General features: G+C 31.9%; 2 protein-coding genes across 10 annotated transcripts; one reads left to right on the top strand and one right to left on the bottom strand.

The window, feature by feature from the left end:
• On the bottom strand, window positions 1-22,954 carry LOC122723079. The gene is made up of 10 exons (XM_043953833.1): window positions 22,844-22,954; window positions 8,680-9,903; window positions 7,974-8,220; window positions 6,893-7,526; window positions 5,988-6,760; window positions 5,700-5,834; window positions 5,611-5,645; window positions 2,089-2,447; window positions 1,338-1,482; window positions 1-171 (listed from the first exon to the last, which is right to left on the bottom strand). The coding sequence occupies exons 1-10, from the start codon at window positions 22,952-22,954 to the stop codon at window positions 1-3; spliced, it is 3,834 nt and encodes a 1,277-aa protein (XP_043809768.1).
• LOC110609287 (protein WHAT'S THIS FACTOR 1, chloroplastic) lies at window positions 22,619-26,771 on the top strand. 9 transcript variants are annotated; one of them, XM_021748758.2, is made up of 3 exons: window positions 22,619-23,009; window positions 23,153-23,239; window positions 25,074-26,771. In XM_021748758.2, the coding sequence occupies exon 3, from the start codon at window positions 25,144-25,146 to the stop codon at window positions 26,590-26,592; it is 1,449 nt and encodes a 482-aa protein (XP_021604450.1). In that variant the 5' UTR covers window positions 22,619-23,009; window positions 23,153-23,239; window positions 25,074-25,143; the 3' UTR covers window positions 26,593-26,771. The 9 variants fall into 9 exon arrangements, with proteins under 9 accessions (XP_021604450.1, XP_021604448.1, XP_021604452.1 ...); XM_021748756.2 differs by having other exon boundaries at window positions 23,153-23,367; XM_021748760.2 differs by having other exon boundaries at window positions 22,619-23,015; window positions 23,153-23,367.
• Window positions 26,772-27,379: the final 608 nt, after the last annotated feature.

The following is a 27,379-nucleotide window of genomic DNA, read 5'->3' as shown; positions in this document are numbered from 1 at the left end:
TCAATCTCTAATAAACTGGGGTTCCACATTATCGCCTAAAGAAAGACATGAGTTGTCAATACAGAATAGGTCACGTGACAAGGATCTGATAAATGGGTAACGCAGCCCCACCTTAGGAAGGGATGACCTGAACACCTCAATATCTGATTTCTTAGCAAGACGTGCCCTCCCCTAGATAAGATGAGTCTCGGCACAAAGTCATCATTATCAAGCACAGTCCCGCGTATACGCATTATGCCTATAATTGCGGGATCACCTGACGCGGAACCCTATGGCTCAAGCCTCAAATCCACACGCACAAGTAGATATGGAATCCAAAGATTTGATAAACCCACCTCCTATGGCACCCCAAACTTAGAGAAGCTGAAACACCAATGATCGAAGGATTTAAATGAGAATTTGACAAACGCCACAACGAATAGTTGATAAGTTAGCCAAGATTCCTGGTGCAATTGATGAAAGCAAATCCTCACTCTCACTCAAAGCAATACACGCCAAAGGCATGAAAAGAATTCTGAAATTTTGATTAAAAGCTGCCTCTTACAATTGTTTCTTATCCTTATATACTAAGGAGAAAAACAAATAAAACCCTAAGACACTCTTCTTGGGCCTGACTTAAACACATAAGGCCCAAGCCCAATCACACACTAAAATAACACATAAGTATTAAAACATAAGCCCAAAACATGGCCCAACACTCTAAAACTTAAAACATAAAATATGGCCAGAATACAAGCCCAAACAAGACTAAAATAAAATAAGTGTTAAATCATAAAAATATAGCAAGCCCATCATATCAATGCTGAATAAATTGGACAGCGCTATCTCCATTACACACCTTAAGCAAGGTGAGCAATCATATCAATGCTGAATAAATTGGACAAGCTATCTCCATTACACACCTTAAGCAAGGTGAGCAGCTTAGGTGTGTCTTCAAGCTTCACGAGACATTTGCCAAAGGCGAGCTCAGTCAATTCTTGTGTTACTTGTTCTTGAATGTGTAAGTTCATAGCTGCTTCAAGCTTCTTAGCTTTGCTTCTTGTCACTGGTCCACTAGGGAGCACCAATGGATCCTTGCTTCCTTGATTCTCATGAGCTTGTGCTTGCTGGTTCGTATCATTCCCTCCTTCCTCGAAAAGATTTGTCCTCAAATCTGGAATATGGTCAAAAGGAGACAAGTCAGACACATTAAAGGTAGCACTAACCCCATACTCACCTGGCAAGTCTATTTTATAAGCATTGTCATTGATTCGCTCTAAAACTTGAAATGGACCATCACCACGAGCATCCAGCTTATTCTTCCTCTGATTTGGAAATCGTTCCTTTCGGAAGTGCACCCAAACCCAATCTCCAGGAACAAACACCACTTTCTTCCGTCTCCTATTTGCCCTGTCAGCATACACCTTGTTCTTCTTCTCTATGTTAGACCTAGCCTTCTCATGTAAGGAATTTACCAATTCTGCCTTTTTAGCACCATCTAAACTAGCAAGCTCATGTAGAGGTAAAGGAACGAGATCAAGTACAGTTAGTGGGTTAAAACCATAAACAAGCTCAAATGGAGAAAACCCCGTAGAAGAATGTATGCTACGGTTATATGCAAACTCAATGAAAGGCAAGCAATCTTCCCAAGTGTTCAAATTCTTACCCACTATAGCTCTGAGTAAGGTACCAAGAGTTCTATTCACCACCTCTGTTTGGCCATCTGTCTGTGGATGACAAGTAGTAGAATATAGGAGTTTAGTACCCAACTTACCCCACAATACTTTCCAAAAATGTGAAAGGTACTTTGCATCTCTATCTGACACAATTGTCCTTGGCACTCCATGAAGTCGAACCACTTCCCTGAAGAACAAGTCAGCTACATTGATGGCGTCATCAGTTTTATGGCAAGGAATGAAGTGAGCCATCTTGCTAAACCTGTCGACAACAACAAATATGCTATCTCTACCACGCCTAGTCCTAGGTAAGCCAAGCACAAAGTCCATAGAAATATCCATCCAGGGTGAACTAGGAACAGGTAAAGGCATATAAAGACCATGAGGCATAGACTTAGACTTTGCCTGTCTACATGCAATACAAGAAGCACACACTTTCTCAACGTTTTTGCGCATAGAAGGCCAATAAAAATGCTCAAATAAGGTGTCATAAGTCTTATGTACTCCAAAATGCCCCATCAAACCACCGCAATGACATTCAAGCACAAGCAAATCACGCATAGAGCATCTAGGTACACACAATTTCTTACCCTTAAATAAGTAACCATCATGCCTATAAAAAGAGTTAAAAGCTCCATGCTCACAAGCCACAAACACATTTCCGAAATCAGTATCATTAATGTACAAGTTCTTAACATGCTCAAAACCAAGCAATTTAGAACTCACAGCATTAATTAAAGCATACCTCCTAGACAAAGCATCTGCAACCACATTGTCTTTCCCATGCTTATACTTAATCACATATGGAAATTGTTCAATAAACTCAACCCACTTACCATGCCTCTTATTCAACTTGCCTTGTCCCTTCAAGTGTTTTAAGGACTCATGATCCGTATGTATCACAAACTCCTTGGGCAGGAGATAGTGTTGCTGATGCGGAACCCCAGCCTATTAGAGACTGAAACGACACATACCCTAGTAAAAAGAACTTAATTCAGAAAATAATTCCCCAATCTAAAGCACCCTTAATTAACATGCAATTAAGAACACTTATAATGGATTGATTTCAAGAGCAGCAAGAATAAGAAACATACAAGTTAGTATCAAACCTTATTCGTGATGCAATGTCAAGAACCAAGATCTCTCTTAAGCTCTCAAAGAAGAATCGCATAAAGCAATTGTATTGAATAATTGATAATCTGTGTCTACAATAGAAAAATGGATGCTTTATATAGCCTAAATTAAGACCCATGATCTTTGCCACTACCCACAACTATGCATGGACCCATGATCTATGCCACTATCCACTACTAAGTAACCACCCACTACTGTTTAACTACCCACTACCAAATAACTACCCACTACTGATTAACTACCAACTACTAAATGACTACCCACTATAAATACAGAATTTGAATTGTCAATAAGGACACATTTGGCCTAATTGACTTGGAATGGCCAGATTGTTCTTCAACTTCAAAATGAACTTGCAAAGCTTCAACATATTCCTTCATGAATCCTTGAAGTGCTTCCTTCAACCTCTTGGATCTCAGCCTTGTAATTGGTCCTTGAGGCAATGCTAGCTCATCATTTTTGGTGTTGTTGGTCGTGCTTACATCATCCCCTCCCTCTTGAAAAGGATTCGTCCTCGAATCTGTACCAAAATCAAAAGGAGACAAATCAGAAACATTAAAGGTAGCACTTACACCAAACTCACCTGGCAGATCAATTATGTATGCATTGTCATTGATCCGTTTCAGCACTTGATATGGTCCATCCCCTCGTGCATCGAGTTTTGATTTCCTTTGAGTTGGAAACCTTTCCTTTCGCATATGGATCCAAACCCAATCACCTGGTTTGAATACAACTTTCTTGCGACCCTTATTGGCCTGTTTCTCATATATGCTGTTACGCTTCTCAATATGCTCACGCGCTTTCACGTGTATTGATTTAACCATTTCAGCCTTCGCTTTTCCATCTATATTAGACAACTCGTTCAAAGGTAAAGGCATTAAATCTAGTACAGTTAATGGATTAAAACCATACACAACCTCAAAAGGTGAATAACCAGTAGAAGAATGGACTGCTCGATTATAAGCAAATTCAACATATGGCAAACATTCTTCCCAAGTTTTCAAGTTCCTACCCACAATAGCACGAAGCATAGTTCCTAAAGTCCTATTAACAACTTCAGTTTGGCCATCTGTTTGTGGATGACAAGTAGTAGAAAATAAAAGTTTAGTACCCAATTTCCCCCACAAAATACGCCAGAAATGACTAAGGAACTTAGAATCTCTATCAGAAACAATAGTCCTAGGTATACCATGCAAACGGACTACTTCCCTGAAAAACAAATCAGCTATGTTCGTTGCATCATCAGTTTTATGACATGGAATAAAATGTGCCATCTTGCTAAAGCGATCTACAACAACAAACACTGAATCTCTACATCTTTTTGTCCTAGGTAAACCTATCACAAAATCCATAGATATATCAGTCCAAGGTTCAGTAGGTACAGGCAAAGGAGTATTTAACCCATGTGGCAAGGACTTAGATTTAGCCTGTTTACATGCAAAGCATTGAGCACAAATTTTCTCTACATATTTTCGCATGTTAGGCCAATAAAAGTGTTCATTCAACATGTCTAAAGTCTTTTGCACACCAAAATGTCCCATTAATCCTCCTGAATGTGATTCTCTAACAAGCAACTCACGCACTGAACAATTAGGTATGCATATTTGTTTCCCCCTAAAAAGAAACCCATCATGCAAATAAAACGTTTTAAATGCCCCATGTTCACAAGCCTTAAATACATCAGAAAAATCAGTATCATTCTCATACATATCTTTCAAATGCTCAAATCCTAACAACTTAGAACTAAGCATGGAAGTCAATGCATAACGTCTAGATAATGCATCGGCAATCACATTCTCTTTACCTTGCTTGTATTTAATCACATAAGGAAAGATTTCGAGATATTCAACCCACTTACCATCCTTGTCCCTTCAAGTGTTTGAGAGACTGATGGTCGGTATGAATCACAAACTCATTAGGCAGCAAGTAGTGTTCCCAAACTTCAAGAGCCCTAATCAGTGCATAGAACTCTTTGTCATAGGTGGAATAGTTCAATTGTGCGCCACCTAACTTCTCACTAAAATATGCTATGGGTCGGCCTTCCTGCATAAGAACAGCACCAATACCAATCCCAGAAGCATCACATTCAATTTCAAAGGTTTTAGAAAAATCAGGTAACCTTAAAACAGGAGCTGATGCGGAACCCCAGCCTATTAGAGACTGAAACGACACATACCCTAGTAAAAAGAACTTAATTCAGAAAATAATTCCCCAATCTAAAGCACCCTTAATTAACATGCAATTAAGAACACTTATAATGGATTGATTTCAAGAGCAGCAAGAATAAGAAACATACAAGTTAGTATCAAACCTTATTCGTGATGCAATGTCAAGAACCAAGATCTCTCTTAAGCTCTCAAAGAAGAATCGCATAAAGCAATTGTATTGAATAATTGATAATCTGTGTCTACAATAGAAAAATGGATGCTTTATATAGCCTAAATTAAGACCCATGATCTTTGCCACCTCCCACTACTATACATGGACCCATGATCTATGCCACTATCCACTACTAGGTAACCACCCACTACTGTTTAACTACCCACTACCAAATAACTACCCACTACTGGTTAACTACCAACTACTAAATGACTACCCACTATAAATACAGAATTTGAATTGTCAATAAGGACACATTTGGCCTAATTGACTTGGAATGGCCAGATTGTTCTTCAACTTCAAAATGAACTTGCAAAGCTTCAACATATTCCTTCATGAATCCTTGAAGTGCTTCCTTCAACCTCTTGGATCTCAGCCTTGTAATTGGTCCTTGAGGCAATGCTAGCTCATCATTTTTGGTGTTGTTGGTCGTGCTTACATCATCCCCTCCCTCTTGAAAAGGATTCGTCCTCGAATCTGTACCAAAATCAAAAGGAGACAAATCAGAAACATTAAAGGTAGCACTTACACCAAACTCACCTGGCAGATCAATTATGTATGCATTGTCATTGATCCGTTTCAGCACTTGATATGGTCCATCCCCTCGTGCATCGAGTTTTGATTTCCTTTGAGTTGGAAACCTTTCCTTTCGCATATGGATCCAAACCCAATCACCTGGTTTGAATACAACTTTCTTGCGACCCTTATTGGCCTGTTTCTCATATATGCTGTTACGCTTCTCAATATGCTCACGCGCTTTCACGTGTATTGATTTAACCATTTCAGCCTTCGCTTTTCCATCTAAATTAGACAACTCGTTCAAAGGTAAAGGCATTAAATCTAGTACAGTTAATGGATTAAAACCATACACAACCTCAAAAGGTGAATAACCAGTAGAAGAATGGACTGCTCGATTATAAGCAAATTCAACATATGGCAAACATTCTTCCCAAGTTTTCAAGTTCCTACCCACAATAGCACGAAGCATAGTTCCTAAAGTCCTATTAACAACTTCAGTTTGGCCATCTGTTTGTGGATGACAAGTAGTAGAAAATAAAAGTTTAGTACCCAATTTCCCCCACAAAACACGCCAGAAATGACTAAGGAACTTAGAATCTCTATCAGAAACAATAGTCCTAGGTATACCATGCAAACGGACTACTTCCCTGAAAAACAAATCAGCTATGTTCGTTGCATCATCAGTTTTATGACATGGAATAAAATGTGCCATCTTGCTAAAGCGATCTACAACAACAAACACTGAATCTCTACCTCTTTTTGTCCTAGGTAAACCTATCACAAAATCCATAGATATATCAGTCCAAGGTTCAGTAGGTACAGGCAAAGGGGTATACAACCCATGTGGCAAGGACTTAGATTTAGCCTGTTTACATGCAAAGCATTGAGCACAAATTTTCTCTACATATTTTCGCATGTTAGGCCAATAAAAGTGTTCATTCAACATGTCTAAAGTCTTTTGCACACCAAAATGTCCCATTAATCCTCCTGAATGTGATTCTCTAACAAGCAACTCACGCACTGAACAATTAGGTATGCATATTTGTTTCCCCCTAAAAAGAAACCCATCATGCAAATAAAACGTTTTAAATGCCCCATGTTCACATGCCTTAAATACATCAGAAAAATCAGTATCATTCTCATACATATCTTTCAAATGCTCAAATCCTAACAACTTAGAACTAAGCATGGAAGTCAATGCATAACGTCTAGATAATGCATCGGCAATCACATTCTCTTTACCTTGCTTGTATTTAATCACATAAGGAAAGATTTCGAGATATTCAACCCACTTACCATGCCGCTTGTTCAACTTCCCTTGTCCCTTCAAGTGTTTGAGAGACTGATGGTCGGTATGAATCACAAACTCATTAGGCAGCAAGTAGTGTTCCCAAACTTCAAGAGCCCTAATCAGTGCATAGAACTCTTTGTCATAGGTGGAATAGTTCAATTGTGCGCCACCTAACTTCTCACTAAAATATGCTATGGGTCGGCCTTCCTGCATAAGAACAGCACCAATACCAATCCCAGAAGCATCACATTCAATTTCAAAGGTTTTAGAAAAATCAGGTAACCTTAAAACAGGAGCGGTAGTAAGTTTTTCTTTCAATGTGTTAAATGCAAGTTCCTGTTCTTTACCCCACTTAAACCCAACAGCCTTTTTAATAATCTCATTTAGAGGTGCAGCAATAGTGCTGAAATCTCTAACAAACCTCCTATAGAAGCTTGCCAATCCATGAAAGGATCTCACCTCATTAGCATTCTTAGGTGTAGGCCATTCTTGGATAGCCTTAACCTTTTCAGTATCTACCTCAACTCCACGTGAACTAATAATAAATCCTAGGAATATGACACTATCAGTACAAAATGTGCATTTCTTAAGATTAGCATACAGTTCATGTTCACGCAACTTCTGTAAAACAAGTTCAACATGCCTAATGTGGTTATCCATGTTTCGGCTATAAATCAATATATCATCAAAATACACAACCACAAACTTACCTAGGTAATCACGCAAAACATGGTTCATCAATCTCATAAATGTGCTAGGTGCATTAGTTAAGCCAAAAGGCATGACTAACCATTCATATAAACCATATTTTGTCTTAAAGGCAGTTTTCCACTCATCACCTAACTTCATCCTAATTTGATGATAACCGCTTTTCAAATCAATTTTTGTAAAGAAAACAGCACCACATAATTCTTCAAGCATATCATCTAATCTAGGAATAGGATGGCGATACTTTACAGTGATTTTGTTGATCGCACGACAATCAACACACATGCGCATTGTTCCATCTTTCTTTGGAACCAACAAAACAGGTACTGCGCATGGACTAAGGCTCTCCCTGATATGTCCCTTAGCTAGCAACTCATCAACTTGCTTTTGCAATTCCTTCGTCTCCTCAGGATTGCTACGGTAAGCTGGACGGTTTGGAATCTGAGCTCCAGGAACAAAATCAATTTGATGTTCTATTCCCCTAATGGGTGGCAACCCAGATGGCACCTCCTCAGGAAATACATCCGCAAACTCCTGCAATAACTTAGAAAAAGAACTAGGCAATTCAACAGTAGGGTTAGTCTCAATCATAAAATTGGAACTAAAACGCAATATAATCAAAGCTCTCTTCTCTAAGTATGCTTTCTTCAGCTCTCTCTCTTTACAATAAAAGGAAGACTTGCTGAATTCTTCACTCTTCTCACTCAGCTCTCCTTTTACCTCCACACTCACTAACGTTTTCTCTCCTGCACATCTCTCATTTTTATCCTTTCCCGTGCAGTCACTCTCCTTTGGGCCATTCGAAACTTTCATTTTACTGCTGGCCTCTTTTCCCTCATTCTTTTTACTTGTCTCACCTCCCTTACCCAATTTAGCAGATTGTTGTAATTTCACTTGATCTGCATATACATCTTTAGGAGATAATGGTACAAGTATATGTTTTACACCGAGGAACGTAAAAGAAAACCTATTACTATACCCATCATGAATGACACGCCTATCAAATTGCCATGGTCTACCTAACAAAATGTGTCCAGCCTGCATGGGTACAATATCACAAGTAACCTCATCTACATATTTTCCAATAGAAAATGACACTTTACATTGCTTGGTTACCTTTGCCTCGCCGCTATCATTCAACCACTGAAGTCTGTAAGGATTAGGGTGTTTAATAGTTTCTAGTCCTAATTTATCAACTAAAATAGTACTAGCACAATTAACTTGACTACCCGAATCTATTATCATGCTACAGACTTTACCACCAACCAAACAACGAGTGTGAAAGATGTTTTCACGCTGTTCAAGTCCCTCTTCTTTAATAGAAACATTTAAAGTACGCAATATCACTAAGGACTCTCCTTGAACAGGATACTCTTCTATATCTACATCAGAACAATCTTCTAAAGGTGGTACTTCATCAGAATCAGAATCACTTTCGGAGACTATCTCATCTCCCCTCACTACCATAGCACGTTTATTAGCACACTCATTGGCATAATGCCCACGCCCTTTACATTTAAAGCACTGAATATCTCTAGTTCTATTTGATTTAGGGGCTGATTCATTTTTACCATGAGAGTTGGATGTTTCTTTGGAAGGTAACATGCCTTTTTGAGTTGAAGACTTTTCAAACCTTTTAGGATCAGGCTTGGTGTTCCATTTGGAACCCCATTTGCTGTTGGAGTTTTGAGCAGCCCTGTTGCTCCCCCATCTATTTCGGCCTCTTTGTCTTTCCACCTTAATTGCAATGTTCACCAAGTCTTCCAAATCAACATATGGTTGCAAATCAACCACATCAGCAATCTCCTTGTTTAGACCACCAAAGAAACGAGCCATAGTCTGGTCTTCCTCCTCCACTATGTTTGCTTTGATCAGGAGCAACTCCATCTCCTTATGATACTCATCAACAGACTTTGATCCCTGAGTTAATCTTTGCAATTGATGATGGAGATCTCTATGGTAATAAGTAGGCACATATTTCTTCCTCATGATTCGCTTCATCTCATCCCAACTAGCAATGGGTAACTCTCCATTCCTTCTCCTAGATTTCACAAGCTCATCCCACCATATTAGTGCATAATCTGAAAACTCAAGGGCAGCAAGTTTTACCTTTTTATCATCGGAATAGTTTTGACAGTTAAAAACCATCTCCACTTTACGCTCCCACTCTAAATAGGCATCAACATCAGCCTTACCATTGAAGCTTGGAATCTTCATCTTTATGGAGTTCATACTATTATCTACATATGGTACACGATCATTGAACCTTCTGGCTCGGACAGGGGCTGATTGTGCCTCATTTTCCTCATCATAGGATGGATCGTGTGTATCATCATCCCTCTGAATGGACTTGCCCTTTGAAGATCTAAGGTTGTCCTCAAGGTTATCCATTCTCGAATTTAGCTTCTGAAAGCTATCCATGAAAGCTTTATATATATCTTTAAGATCAAATGTAGGGTCAGAAGTATCACCAGTATTATGCCCAGACATTATAGAAAAAAAAATTCACAATTCTCTCAACTCACGTGTTTAATTTTCAAGCACTCACTTGGTATCTCAAAAGTGCACTTCAGAATAAGGACTCAATAAGCCAAGCTTGTATGATTCAAATAATAAGGAAAGCAAGGAAAGACCTAAGAAGAAAAGATAGGAAACAACACTAGATGCAAACTGACCAAAATGAACAAATAGATTGATTTAGCACACAAAAGTTAAATTTCGTGTACTAAGTGTAATTAGATGTTCAACAATGTGCAATTTGTCAAACTAAATGTAAGGAACCAACAGACAGGAAGACACCAAATTGACAAACTAAGAATAAAAAATTGACAAGACGGATGTGCTTAACACGAAGTTCTCCCTAAGCATGCAATCCTAGGTTAACTGATATTAATATTGACTCAACAAAATTAATTCAAAGCAAGCAAACAAAATAGACACTTAAAACAGCAAGTATTAAGTACAACTGTTTTGTGAAAATACTACCCAAATTTATCCTAAACCTACCCCAAACATGTATTTCGAATTCCAAGCCCAGAAATATGTTCAAGGTATATGAAATATGATTTATATCAGTAGATATCAATCAGGATGAAGTTTGAACAAATGAACCAAAGTGGCAGAAATTCTTTTTTTTTTTTTTCCTTTTTTTTTTTCTTCTTGTTTTGATTTTTTTTTTTTTTATGGACAGAAGTAAAACACTGGAAATACTATTCTAAGAGTATTAGAATGACAGCATATGAATTAGGGCAGAAAGCATAAACCAAATCACTAAAGATAGTAATTCAGCCTAAACAAGAATTTAGGGTAAAATTTGATTTGAACAACAACCAAACAATGTATTCGGCTCTAATAGGTATCCCAAACCAGATTTCCAAAGTGATATATTCAGCCAATAATGGACAAAATTGAATGCAAAGACGCAAAGGATAGTTAAGAAATTATTACTAAGCCTAGCTCTGATACCAATTGATGCGGAACCCCAGCCTATTAGAGACTGAAACGACACATACCCTAGTAAAAAGAACTTAATTCAGAAAATAATTCCCCAATCTAAAGCACCCTTAATTAACATGCAATTAAGAACACTTATAATGGATTGATTTCAAGAGCAGCAAGAATAAGAAACATACAAGTTAGTATCAAACCTTATTCGTGATGCAATGTCAAGAACCAAGATCTCTCTTAAGCTCTCAAAGAAGAATCGCATAAAGCAATTGTATTGAATAATTGATAATCTGTCTCTACAATAGAAAAATGGATGCTTTATATAGCCTAAATTAAGACCCATGATCTTTGCCACTTCCCACTACTATACATGGACCCATGATCTTTGCCACTACCCACAACTATGCATGGACCCATGATCTATGCCACTATCCACTCTAGGTAACCACCCACTACTGTTTAACTACCCACTACCAAATAACTACCCACTACTGGTTAACTACCAACTACTAAATGACTACCCACTATAAATACAGAATTTGAATTGTCAATAAGGACACATTTGGTCTAATTGACTTGGAATGGCCAGATTGTTCTTCAACTTCAAAATGAACTTGCAAAGCTTCAACATATTCCTTCATGAATCCTTGAAGTGCTTCCTTCAACCTCTTGGATCTCAGCCTTGTAATTGGTCCTTGAGGCAATGCTAGCTCATCATTTTTGGTGTTGTTGGTCGTGCTTACATCACCTCTTGAGGTGATAAAGGAGCGAGTATAAGCTTCTGTCCTTCATGAGTGAAGGAGTACTTGTTATTGAGCCCATCATGTTGCACCTTTCTATCATATTGCCACGGCCTACCCAACAATATATGGCTTGCCTGCATAGGTACCACATCGCACAAGATCTCATCCTTATACCTACCAATAGAAAATGGTATAACCACCTGGCGTGTAACTCTGACCTCACCACAGTCGTTCAACCATTGCAATCTGTATGGCTTAGGGTGTTTAATAGAAGCCAAGCCCAATTTCTCCACCATATACACACTAGCCACATTTGCACAACTACCTCCATCAATAATGACAGTACACACTTTTCCATTAACCAAACACCTAGTGTGAAATATGTTTTCCCGCTGTTTCAGGCTTTCTTCCTTAACCTGCATATTCAGAGCACGCCTAGCAACAAGCATCTCACAATGTGCAGCAAGCAACACATTATTAACAAACACATCCGAATCATCACAGTCATTATTGCAATTATGAGTTCTTTGAGGTATTCTTGTAGAAGTGGACGCTGGTGAGACATTCTGATCTTTACTCATCCTACCTTTAATCAACAAAGAACAAAGAGAACTAGCAAATATTGTGTTAGAAAAGAAAGAACTCAAGTGTTTGCACACTTACCACTCTTTTGCTGATTCTTCAATTGCACTTCAGAAACTAAGGTCAACCAACTAACCACAAGGTGCGTTTAATGAAACAAAAAAAAGAAAACGTAAAGAAAGAACGAAGAGCGCAAAAACTAGAAAGAAGACACTGACAATTTGGAAAGTAACAAAACACTGCAAATAGAATCAGAAAAAAAAATGTAAATTTCTCTCAGATGAGAGACATGGACGAAAATTCTGGTGTTAAAAGAAGGGATTGACATCATATCAATGTAGATGCAATTGCCTTAAATGTGCACTTTAGGCAATAGGCAGAATTTCTTTTATCTCATAATCTGGATTCAACCCAATTCAAAATTCAAAATTCAAAATTAATTCCTATAATTTACTGCAATCAATTGAAATAGGTAAGGCAATATGGACGAAAAAAGAAGTATATCACAATTTCGGCCAGATCAAGATAAATAAGGCAAAGGCGATTTTTTTTTTTTTTTTGGATTTCAATTTTTTTTTTTAGATTAATAATCAAGAAGGTGCAGCCTTTCACCGAAATCAACAAGAAAGACAAAGGAAAACTCAAAAACCCTAGATCCTAAGATAAATAAGAATTTACCTCACTTTTGGCTCTGATACCAACTGACGCGGAACCCTATGGCACAAGCCTCAAACCCACACGCACAAGTAGATACGGAATCCAAAGATCTGATAAACCCACCTCCTATGGCACCCCAAACTTAGAGAAGCTGAAACACCAATGATCGAAGGATTTAGATGAGAATCCGACAAACGCCACAACGAATAGTTGATAAGTTAGCCAAGATTCCTGGTGCAATTGATGAAAGCAAATCCTCACTCTCACTCAAAGCAATACACGCCAAAGGCATGAAAGAAATTCTGAAAAGTTTGATTAAAAGCTCCTCTTACAATTGTTTCTTATCCTTATATAGTAAGGAGAAAAACAAATAAAACCCTACGACACTCTTCTTGGGCCTGACTTAAACACATAAGACTCAAGCCTAATCACACACTAAAATAACACATAGGCATTAAAATATAAGCCCACAACATGGCCCAACAATCTAAAACTTAAAAGATAAAATATGGCCAAAATACAAGCCCAAACAAAACTAAAATAAAACAAGTGTTTAAATAATAAAACTAGCAAGCCCATCATAACAAAGTTGAATCTTCACAAAAGCCTTACTTGATCTTCACTTTAGGCTTTCCTTTATGTAGTTTTAGCCCATAGGTTTGATTAGGCTCCCTCAGCCTATGATTGCAAGTGTTGCACCAAATCTGTCCCATATGAATTAAAGCACGCCCCAAATATATATGGATTATATGAATATGATTTTGAACTACTCTTGGATCCATTGGAATGATATAAGTTTGCTCCACACCATTGTTAGAAATTTGTCCTATTGGATCCGTATCACTTGGACCTTATGTGTTTAAGTCAGGTCCAAGAAGAGTGTCTTAGGGTTTTATTTATTTTTTTCCTTACTATATAAGGATAAGAAACAATTGTAAGAGGGAGCTTTTAATCAAAATTTCAGAATTATTTTCATGCCTCTGGCATGTATTGCTTTGAGTGAGAGTGAGGATTTGCTTTCATCAATTGCACCAGGAATCTTGGCTAACTTATCAACTATTCGTTGTAGCGTTTGTCAGCTCATCTAAATCCTTCGATCATTGGTGTTTCAGCTTCTCTAAGTTTGGGGTGCCATAGGAGATGGGTTTATCAAATCTTTGGATTCCATATCTACTTGTGCGTGTGGGTTTGAGGATTGTGTCATAGGATTCTAGATCAGAAAGGCTTCAGCGTAAAGATAAGTTTTGCTGTAAACGAATGAAAAACAAGATAATATCTACTTTTAGATTTGACGTTAGTCGGTATTTCTCTGTTATGCTTTTTATTAAAAAGCGACAAAACAATTTCCAATAATAGAATAAAAGTTACAAGTAAATAACTTCCCTCCGTTATAAAATCCAGTAACTTTAGATGATTGCTTAGATATAAAAGTTTTTGCAAAGAATGAGAAATCCACTCTAATTTTCCGCGTATTTTATGAAAGAACTTAAAAAGGAAAAAGTTTCATGAAAATGACGACTCTGGAGACATATTTTTCCCCGACATCTTTGCTATTATTGTTTGTTTTTATTGGTAGAGTTCAATCTGCCGTATTTGATGTAAACTAAAATGCAATATGTTATTATGAAATTCAATATATTATATAAATTTATATAAAGATCATATAATATAACACTATATATTAATTAATAAATAATAAATTAATAGAAATTAAATTTAAAATTTTTATTAATATATATAATAAAGTCTATAAAAATTTTAAAAAAATATAGCTTAACTTTGATATATCAACCAAAATAATTCAAATGTTTTTATAAAATATAAAATTTATTACTTGTTATTCAACTTTATTTTTTTTATAATTTTATAATTAATTATATTTTATTGATAAAATAATTCAAAGGATTAAATTTTAGTATTTTTGATATTTATAAAAAATTTCATTTTTAAATTACAATTTGTATGAATATTGCATAAAATATCTAGAAAATTAAATTAAATATAAATAAAAATAAAACCAACTTAATAATTAAAAAAATTATAAAAGTAAAGAGACAGTTATTTAACCTCTAAATTTTATTTAAATAAATACATCAAATATATAACAAATATAAATTTCAAAGGTCACATAGAACATTAAATTAAAGCAAGAAAATCAAGATTAATATAATCTAAATTAACTAAAAATATACTTAAATCGGAGATAAAGAGAGTGTCACAAATAGTATCTCTTAGACAGACTAACAGTGCAGTCGGAACTTGAGAAATTGAAAGTGTACTTGAAATTTAAGAGTTAATGGTGTGGGTTTAGTAGGACAAGTGAAGAAAAGACTTATATATGTTTAATGTGCAGTATTTGTTTTAAATTGAAAAAATCGATTAAACTAAATTAATTCAGAAATTTGGTTTAATTTTTAATTTAAATAATTTTGATTATTTTGGTTTAGTTCAGTTTTAATCAGAAAAAAATAAAAAAAATTAAACCAAACCGATTAGTGATAATAATATATTACTTTTAATAATATAGAGATATTACATCATAATTAAGGTTAAAATATTTTAATTAAATTTTAAATACTAAAAATAAAGGGTAAAAAATAAAAAAATATTAAAAATTTAAATCAAACCGAATCAAATTGAATCAGATCGATTTGATTTTATTCTATTTCTAACAAAAATCAATTTGATTTTCATAAATACCAAAATTTCAGTTTTTATTTTATTCGGTTCCGTTCGATTTTGAATTAAACCGACCGAATACTCACCCCTAAATGTAATTACATTCAAATAAATAATAATTATCTGGTATTAAATTTAATAGTAATTATAAATTTAATATATTAAAAAATGTAATTTAAAATGTTATAAATATTGCTCAATTTAATATTATTTTTTTTTTGTTAAAGAAAAGGTTAAGTTTACCTCAAATAGTTTATAGAAATTAAAAGCTTTCACTTTTTTAATGATTTAATTTTTTAAAAATAATTTTAGTTATAATAAAAAATTAACTAAAATAATTTACATATAAGTCTAATTATAATATTTTTAAATTCAAATCTATAATTGTAATTGAATTAAAATCATAATAAAATTATATCCATTAAAAAATTTAAAATTTAAAGTTAAAATAAGAAATTTGTTTAATCAAAATAATTTTTAAATTCATAATTTAAATTTAAAATAAAAATAATAAAATTCTTATCGATTAATCTAATGAGTTTAAATTTAAATAAAAAAACTCACTTAATCAAATATCATTTAAATGTTAAAAGATATTCTCATTTAATTTGAAATTAAATAGAATACTAATATAATTAAATTAAAAAATTTTAAATAATAAAAATATTGTAATTATTAAATATTAGTAGGAGTATTTTGAAAAATTCCATTATTCCTCTCTTCCCATTTTTATATATTGTATAGATTAGTTTTTTCTTGCATGTATATTTATTTGTTTTTATATTTTTTTAATTTTAATTATAATATATTAGGTGTTAAATAATATTTTTCAGTTAAAATAAAATTAATTAATATTATTGATGATATTATTTAACTTTGTTATCATTAGACTTTTATTGCACACTAAAATATATTATTATTATTATTATTATTATTATTATTATTATGGATACTTATTTTATGATTTTCAATAGTTATATCAGATTAAATTTTAAAATCAAATTTCATAATAAGAAAATAAAATAAGTGAAAATAATTTGATGAAATAACTAACACATAATATATGCTTTGAATTTGTCTTCAAATAAAAAAATATGACTTTATCATTGATTTTAAAAAAAAAGAAGAAAAGTTATAAGTTACTTTTGAATAAAAAAGCATGCAATTATATGAATTTAAAAAATTCTTTAAAAATGATATACATAATTATTTAACCAAATTACAAAAATATATTTAAAAAGAAAATTATATAATTTGATATTTAGCATATAATAAAATAGGAGCATAAAAATAAATAAAACAATAAATGATGCACGTTTTTCTTTCTTTTTATTTTTAATAATTTATAGCAATTTCATTTTAGAAAGTAAATTGGAGTTATGATATCTCATAACTTTTTCTTTCCAATCAACTACCGGTTTGCCCGGATGTGGTGTGGATAGTAAAATTTTTTATATAATTATTATATGATATTATTAATATTTACTCTAAAATTTTAAATTCAAAATAATAATCAAATGCAAATCTATGCTGTATGTATTAAATTTAATTATAATAAAAAAATTAAAAATTTTAGTATTAATTATTATATATTATTAATATTCAAACAAATTATATTTAAAAAATTAGATTGATACGAGCACATGAATGATACTATTTTTTTAATAAGTTGTAAATTAAAATATTCATATTCTTCATAAATTTAATAAGAAAATTTTAATTTCAAATCATGACAAGTCTTTTACCACCATTTAATTCAAGACTTATGAGATGAGAATTATATTTGGAGAATAAGAAAATAAACAACTCACTTTTCAGCACATGTGAACACACAATATAATTTCAGATCGCATAATATATATATGGCCGAATTATATTTAGACCAATTTTATTATTTTAGTATTTTATTTTAGTATTTTAGCAAGATTTATTTTTAAATTAATTTAATTTAAATTAGAAGTTAAATTTGTACCACCCAATTAGGAAGGAGATTTTAAAAAAAGATTTTTAGTATAATATAGTTTTGACCATGTGACTGAATACTCTTTATATAATAATTACACTTTTCTATATTAAAATTATGATTTTGAGATTATTAAAACATTTTTAAGGTGGCGACCATAAGAATCGTAAACAGAGATGATATTATGAATAATATTTTAATTTTTCTCTATTATTTAGCAATTTGATAAAGTTCAACCTTATAACATTTTAATATGGATTTTCTCCATAATTAATTTATCAAGAATTTATTATAGCGTTTTCAAACTGAAATTAATTGATTATTTATGTTTCTAATCACATTAGTTGATTAGGGAGTAGTTGAGCAACCTTCGTTCCATAATTTTCGTTTCTAATTATATTGGTTAATTAGGGATGAAGTAGAGTAATTTATGAAACATATTTTTATCTTGTTCTTTGTCAAGTTCTGTGACAGAATTCTTAATTACGAATTGATTTTGGATTCTATATTAATAATATTTCGCTCTATAATTTTTGTTTCTAATTGCATTAATTAATTAAGAATGTAGTATAACAGCTCAGGAAAGATATTTTTGTCTTTTTTTTTTCAAATTGTATGACAGGTTCTATATCATATATTTTCAGAAAAATAAAAATAAATTTTATTAAGCTTAATAGTGATGGTTTATTAAATAAAAAATATAATATCTTTCCAAAACATATGGATAACTAATTATTTAATTTCAATTTAGCCAACCGTATTGAGTTAACCGTGTAACACTTATTTAGAATATTAGAATTAGAATTTTATTTTTTATTATACTTTAATTATTTATATTTATTAACTTATTATAGTTATTTGAATTGAATAAAAATTTTAGTTTGACAATATTTTGTATAATTAGTTAATATTTTTTATAATAATTTTAAATATTTATAATTAAATAATTTTAATTATAATTTTATAAAATTATTAAATAAATAAACCATAATACTGTGAAATGGTAAAAATATTTTATATGGTATTTTGTTATAGAATTATTACTATACAGTAAAAATATATTTTTTTTACTATTTAAATATTTTATTATATAATATATATTTAATTTTTATAAATATATTTTTAACATTTCAATTATTATTAAAATAAAAAATATAATAAAGTTTTTTAATAATAAAAATATAATAAAATTTTATTATAATATTAATAATATAATATATTAAAAAATAGTAAGACATTAAAAGGCCATATAATAGTAATAATAAATATAATAAAAATTATATTAAAAATATTAAAAAATTAAAAGATTATATATTATAGTGATTAAAAATAATAAATTATATTTATTATATATATTAATTTTTATTTATATAAAAATAAAATTAGAAGATATACAAAAAATTATAAATAAAATCAATTGTATGACTTGTCAATAAATTTAATAATGAAACTTTTAATCTATTATTAATTTAATTTCACATATTATTTTTAATAAAAATTAAATTGAAGGATAATATAAAACATATCGGCTAACGAAAAAGTAGATTGAATCGAAGGAGAATTAATATTTTTATTCTATATACATCAGGATTTAGCCTCATTGCTTTCTTTGCCAGTCCCACTTTTTAACTTTTTTCAGTCTTTTATTTAGATATTCTCTTTGTATTTCTCTATTTCCATACTAATTCCTTAATAATATCATTCATTGTTTTTCAATTTTGATATTCTTCTTCGATCCTAACTCTTTATCTTTTATCTTCATCATCTGATTGTACAACTTTTTGAATTTTTAGTACAATAACTTTCTTTCTCAGTAAATAAGAAAATTTTTTTTTTTATTTAATTTTATAAAAAAAATATATTCAAATACGTGCATATAAAAAAAAGTAATTTTAAACTCATGTATATATTATAAAATAAATTATTATTAACCGAATAAAATTTATTATTTTATTATAATTTTTAAATCAAATTAAAAATGTGCATTTTCATAAATAAAACTGTAATTTTTAAATAAATTATTAATTTTAAATAATTTAATAAATCGTTATTTATTATAAATTTAAATAATTTTAAAATTAAAGTAAAAAATGTGCATTTTTTATTTATTATAAATTTAACTAATTTAAAAATTATACTAAAAGATGTGCAGTTTAATAAATATATTTGAAAATATTAATTTTAATTAATTTAAATAACAAATCATTATCTATTATGTAAAGAAAAAATAAAACTCATCCATTAAATAGTTATCTAAATCAAATAATTATTAATTTCAAATAATTTTAAACTCATCAATAATTTATTTCATGATAATCCTCTGAATTTGAAGATGTGCATATAAAAAAAAATAATTGCTCAATAATTTTAAACTCATCAATAATTGCTCAATATTTTCTATTTTTAATTCTATACCTAATTCATGTATCTTTTTTCTGGCAGGGCATTCCTTTGCATAATGTCCTTTTTGATTACATAAGTAACATGTTATGTTTGTTTTGTTTATGGTTCTTTTGAAATTATTATTTCTTTTATACTTTTCTTTCCTAAACTTTTTTCGTTTAAAAGGGTTTTTATATGATTGCCTATTATATGGTTTCTTTTGATAAGTATATTTTTTGTAAATTTTGTTTTGTCTAAAAGGTTTATACCTTTTATATTTTTGTTTTCTTATTGTTCCAAAACCAAATTGTTCACACCAGTTACCTAATTCTTTCTTTGATTGTCTATTTTCCAATTTTAATTTATTTTGTAATTTCATATCTCTACACAGTCTTATTCCTGTTAAATTTACACATGTTATTAGATCTCCATAAGTTAAATCATCATAAGATATATGTCCATATTTTTGTTCGATTGTTTCTTTGACTTTTGTTGAGAATAAACGTGGTAATCCTGTTAGAAATTTTTCTTTCCAATGATAAGCATTTGGGTCTGCTAAGGCATATACTCTTTTTAAGAAATTGTCTTTATACTATCTAAAATTTTCTAACTTTCTACATTTAATATTTTGTAGAATTTCACTATTTCTTTCAGTATATAAGTCTAAATCTCCTATAAAATGTGATATTATATTATACACTAAATATGTTAATGTTAATGATACTGGTTCTCCTGTTATTGGGTTAATAACTGGTTCTCCTGTTGTCGTATCTATTGTTTGTGCCGTTAATATACTGGTTTTTATTTCATCACTTAATAATTTATCCCACCAAGTACGTAGTTCTCCTGTAAATCCTAGAATTATATTTTCTGCTGCCTGTCTTTCAGTAATTCCTACCCTTTGTTTATATATATTGCCTACAATTATCATTTCTTTAGTTATTTGTATAATTTCTACTTCTGATCTGTCGTCTATATTCCATTCATATATATTTTTTGCATTGTATTGTTTTTGTTTTCTGTCTAGAATTTTTAAATCATCTGGACCATTATTTTGTCTTTCTATGGTATTTAATGGAATATGATAATCTTGATCATTTTCAAAATCTGTTATTTCTAAAGGGTTATCTATTGTTTCATCATCTGAAGAAGAAGAGGTGTCATTGTATTCTGTTAACAAGGTTATTTTTCCTTTATCTTTACTAGTACTTTCTTCTTTTGATGATTGTGGGTGTAATGGTTCTTGTATTTTAATTCCTTTTGTTGGGTTACGCATTTGAGGAGTTTTTTGTTCTTCTATGATTTTTTGTATTAATTCTGACATGTCTTGTAATTCTGTCTTAGGTTTTATTGTTGTTGTGTGTAGTGGATTTTTTGAAGGTGGAATGATTTTTGTAAATGGCTTATTTGTTTGTTTTTTAGTAGGATCTATATTATATGGTTTTGGGATACTAAATCTTTGAGAGGTGTAGGTCTCTTTTGGCTTAGGTGATATGGGTGATGGTGCTTTGTGTACTTCAAAGAATTCTATATCATTTATTGCTTTATAATTTGTTTCTATTTTTTCTTCCATTCTGTCTAATTGTTTTCCTATTATATGTATTGCTATATTCGTCCAATTATTTTGTAAATTAATATGTCGTATATCACTATTTCTTATATCTGTCGTATGTATTATTGGTTGTATTGCTTCATAGGCATGATCTTTTTTAAAAATGCTTTTTCTAATGGGGGTCTTTCTGATTCATGGTATTGGTCTAGTAATACTTCTCCTGTATCTTCATGTACTTTATTCCATTTATGTATTTTATTTTCTAAGACGTTTAATCTATTTTGATGCAAATATTTTAAATATGTAAAGAATGGTATTGTTTGTTGAACTTGTTCACAAAATGTAAAAAATTGTTTTTTAAGTAAGCTTTGTTGTTTTCTTGTATATTGTATGACTTGTCAATAAATTTAATAATGAAACTTTTAATCTATTATTAATCTATTTTAAATTCTAATATATATGTATAGATAAATTTATTAATAGTAGAAATATAATTAAAAAGATGTATTATAAATTTAAATATATTATTTTTTATATTTTATAATTAAGATGATAAATATATATTATTTTTTTATTAATTATTTTAAAAATATAATTACTTTTAAATTTTAAATTTTTTAATTATAAATTAATATATTATATTAAAAATGTTAAAGAAACTTAAAAAGTAACATTAGAAATTTAAAAAATTATATATAAATTATATAAAAAGATAATAAATTATATTTATTATAAACATATTAATTTATAATTTTATTAAATATACAAATATAATTAAAAATAAAAAAATATTAAATATGTCATTTAATATAAATATATAAATTTAAATATATTTTTTAATATAAATACACAAATTAAATATAATATTTATCAATCTTTTCGTAACTTGTACTACAGACTCAGCCTTATATTGATTTAGGTCTGCCAGTAGCTGCTCACTTTCACGAGCCTCTCTCCAAACCCAAACCCAAACCTGTCGCTTCCCTCATTTAAGCACCAAACCAACTCCTTCTTCTCCCCTCTTCCTCTTCAGTAAACAGAACATCTCCTTCACCCAAACCCATCTCTTCCCACGAAAACCGAGGTCCAGGCCCCCCCCCCCCCTCCCCCCCAAACCCCCCTGCTTCCTCTTTTTTTCCCATCACATATTACATCCATTATTTTGCAAAACCCACAGCTATCATCCATTTCACTAACTGCTTCCCTCTCTCTTTTACGCCACTGTCCCTCGGACCTCCCACTCTTGTCGCGCGTCTCAGCCATCACTTTCCACCGCCCCAGATAAGAGTCACAGCAACGCAGCCGTTTTGAAACTCTGGTTCGTGTGGGTACAGCCCAGATCCTCTACATTTCATTTATCATGGCTACAATTTCTTTAGGAACTAAGTTAATTATTTGATTAATTTCGAATAATCTGTTTAATTCTGTATTTTTACTGTTTTGATTCGATTTTTTTTTTAGTCAAATCCTATGGATGTTTGTGGCTGGATGATTCCATGACTCCGTTGATTGGGAACAATGCGTAGTATTGTTATGAGAATCTGGAAGGTGGTTGACTCTTGTTTACTGTAAAATTAAATTCTCTCTTGGCTGAACAACTTCAGGACTTTTTCTTATCAAAATTGTATGCCGATATGGAAGTTCCATCTGGTCTTGACTCTTGAGCATTTGTCTGGGTTAGTGGTATGAGTGTGTTGTTTCATTTTAAGCTGATATAGATTTACAGGTGTTGGGGATGGATGGTTATCTTTTTATTTTAGTTGTAATATCTTAGGTGTTAAATAATATTTTCAATTTAACTATGTTATTGTAAAAAAATAAAACTGTAATAGCCTTGCTCATTCCCTGGCTCGTCTAGCAGTGCCTGCAAATATTGCTTTGTCAGTTTGGATGGGTGATGTTTCACCATCCTTTATTGCTGTAGCCTTACTTGATGTGAGGCAGACTTCTCTTGTTCATCAATTAATGATATTATTTTACTTCTCCAAAAAAAAAAAAAATAACGAAAAGATAAATGAAAAATTTTTGATGTATAAAATAATTAACCCACAATATAAGTTCTCTCTCTTTCTTTCAATCGCGCTCTCCCCCATCCCCCTCCAGAGTGCCTTTTCTTATCCAATTAGCAAAGCAGTCTAGTATGATTCATATAATGTGCTGTGATCAAACTAGAGCTATTAGTCCCGGTAATGCTTGATAGTTGCAGGGAAAGTATTTTTTGCCATTTTTATTAATAATGTTGGTCATTTGATACGAGTATTTGGTTTGCATATTAACCTAATGTGGCTCAATTTAAGCATTCAGTTCTTTGACTAGATTAATCTGAAGCAAATGTTGTGGAGATTTGTGTCATCAGAACTGACAATCGGTGATGTTCAATTAAAATTTTGTTAGGGAGTTAAGACAGAGAGTCACTTCTGAAGCTTCTAGTTTCAATAATTATGCTGATCACTGTGATGAAATTATTGCAGTGTATATGTTATTGCGATGTGTCATGGAAATGAAAAGCAAATACTATTTTGCTAATTACATTAGACGTATTTCAGAATGTAAGCTTGGGGTGATATCCTTGATGCACGATTGGTCATCAATGAGTAAATGATGAAATAACCTACAAAATCAGCTTTGCAAAACTGATACCTGAAAGAAATTAATATGTGTTATATGGTTTACTGCCATTTGGGAGAAATTATGTGTTCAGGTTCGGTAGCTATAATTTCAGTTTGGTGTTCAAATTTGGATACCTGAATCTGGAAACTCTTTGCTATTGATTTGAAATGGAAAAACTGAATTTGGGTGGGTTCAGGTAGTATGCAGGTGTTACTAAATGGGTTTGGGATGGGTAAATGTAGTTAAAATAAAATAGTAAACGAGTTTGGGATGGGTTTGGATATTCCATTTATAAATGGATTTGGTTTTAGGTACCCTCATCAATTTGGCAAGTACCCTTCCCGTTTACATCCCTATCCAAACAAGTTCCAAATTTCACTATGACTGCTTGAACTGGCCATAAAACCCATTTATTTATTTGTTTTTGTATGGAAATTCAACCAAAATGTTATCATAATATGTCTAGAACACAAGCTTAAATTATAGAGATATAGCAAGAAAAAACTCTGTATCAGTCTACACTACTTAGATGATCTGATCTTTAGCTTATTTACATTCTTGAAAAGTAGATAGAATTAATACTATCTCTTCAAATGCAATTTTTTCCTACTTATATAAGGAAAAGCTTCCGTTTGTGGGATGCTCTTATCATAAAGACTCATGCTATAGATTTCAATTCTTTGAAGTTTGAACTCCAGCAGCAAAGGTGTTATTTCTTTTTTCATGTGCAAGTAACATGGCAGCTAATAATTGATTTTGTGGTGTTTTGCAGTACGTGATGGAAGCAATTTGAAGCAGAATTCAACTCTATATCAAGTGCACAAAATAAAAAGAAAAAGAAAATGACGCGTTCACTGTCACTCCCATTGCAAAACCATTGTTACTTTAGCAAGTCAATCTTTCTCCCATCAACTCCTCTGAAGAGACCCAGAAATCATTTGTTAACTAGTAAGAAACCTGTAAGTATCTCTCTTTCCATGTGTTGTTCATCTCCCAAAATGGTTCGTGACGCTTCACTTGACAAGCATGTTGTGAGGCAAAACAAAATTCGTTTTGTTCAAAAGCTCAAAACTCTACTCCTTTCCAAACCAAAGCACTACATTCCCCTCCACATTCTATCCAAATGTCGGTCCTACCTTTCCCTCCCTGACCGTCGTTCTATCCGCTCCATGATACATCGTTATCCTTCCATTTTTGAAGTATTCACAATCCCAACACCACAACTACCTTTCAATGCAACAAAGCCATATTCTCAACTATGCGTTCGTCTAACATCATCTGCAGTAGTTCTTGCTGATCAAGAATTTAAACTCCATTCTGCAATTTCCGATAACTTGGCCGCCAAACTTCAGAAACTTCTCATGCTTTCTTCTCATCGCCGGTTGCTCTTATCGAAGTTGGTCCATCTTGCGCCAGATCTTGGACTCCCCCCAAATTTCCGATCTCGCCTCTGCAATGACCACCCAGATAAATTCAAGACTGTTGACACCTCATATGGCCGTGCACTTGAGCTTGTATCATGGGATGCACAGTTAGCTGTTCCTTTATCCCGCCCTGATGTTTCACTTGGTTTGATAGTGGATAGACCTTTGAAATTTAAGCATTTAAGACTTCGGAAGGGACTGAATCTGAAGAGACGTCACCAAGATTTCCTTATCAAGTTTGAAGAATTGCCAGATGTGTGTCCTTACAATACCTCTTCAGAAGAATTTGTTAAAGAGACCATTGAAGCAGAAAAGAGAGCTTGTGCAGTGGTAAGAGAAGTGCTGGGAATGACGGTTGAAAAGAGAACTTTAATAGACCATTTGACACATTTCAGGAAGGAATTTGGATTTCCTAATAAGTTGAGAGGAATGATTGTAAGGCATCCAGAGCTGTTTTATGTGAGTGTGAAGGGCCTCAGGGATTCTGTTTTCTTGACTGAAGGCTATGATGACAAGGGTAGGCTTTTGAAGAACGATGAAACTTCAGCTCTTAAGGATCAGTTGATGGGGTTGGTCAGGGAATCTAAGAGGATGAGAAGAGAGAAGAGAATTGGTGATACGGTGAACGGCAGTGATATTAGAGATTCTGATGATGTTAGCAGTGATGAATCTGATGACATTGGAGATGATTATTTTGATGGTTTGGAGAATGTGTTTGACTCTGAATGTTCAGGTTTTGATTGTGATTTGAATAAGGTTCATAAAAGCTATGATCTTGGGGATTACAGGGAAAAAGGAGAATTTTGGACGGTAGATGCTTGCACTGGTGGTGCCAACAAGGAAGGACGATTCTTGGAACCTTGGTAGAAAAAGAGAACACTGTACATATCTTCAAATGTTAGTTGGTTCTAGTTTATGTGCATTATGAAATATATGTATCCATCTCAAATATTAATCGATGTTGTATGCAAAATGTTATATTATATAATCGACTTAGGCTGGAATGGAAATTGGAAATTGGAAATGTGGAAATTTGTAATCCTAAACCCTACACCCTGCCTATTTGTGGTTCTAAGAGCAAGAAAACACATTAATTTTAGAGTAGAATTTTGATGGAGCTGAGTTACAAGTCTCACCATTTTTGAAATTTTTTAGTGTTTTCATATTAAGGGATTTTTTTATTCTTTGGTGGATTACTCAGAAACTTGCATTGAAGGATTGCGATGTGCCAACTCAGAGAACTGGTGTAATGTTCTCAATCAGGAGCAGCAGCACTTTGAGATTCAGGAAGTTACTATGCTGCAAGTAGTAAATTGATTGAAAATTGTACTGAGGGGAAGGTTCTTTGTTAAGAATCAAACCCTACCGTGTTTTAACTACTAGTATTGCATTATATATTATTTACATTCATTATTTACAATTAACAGTAACATTAATAGAAGAAATCTTACCCATGTTAAAAAATAAAAAACATATCTAAATAATATTGGTAAAATAAAAAAAAATACAAAAACTTTAATTTCTTTAACTATTCTTATGGATGATTTTTATCATAAGTTTATAAATAAAGCCACAAAAAAATCCCGGAAAAAAATTCTTTAATATAACTAAGAAAATAAATAAAATTTTAATGCTATAATTAGAATATTAAACA

Source organism: Manihot esculenta, chromosome 2 (assembly GCF_001659605.2).
Source record: "Manihot esculenta cultivar AM560-2 chromosome 2, M.esculenta_v8, whole genome shotgun sequence".
Classification (NCBI taxonomy): Eukaryota; Viridiplantae; Streptophyta; class Magnoliopsida; order Malpighiales; family Euphorbiaceae; genus Manihot; species Manihot esculenta.
This window is presented reverse-complemented; position numbering and strand designations above follow the sequence as displayed.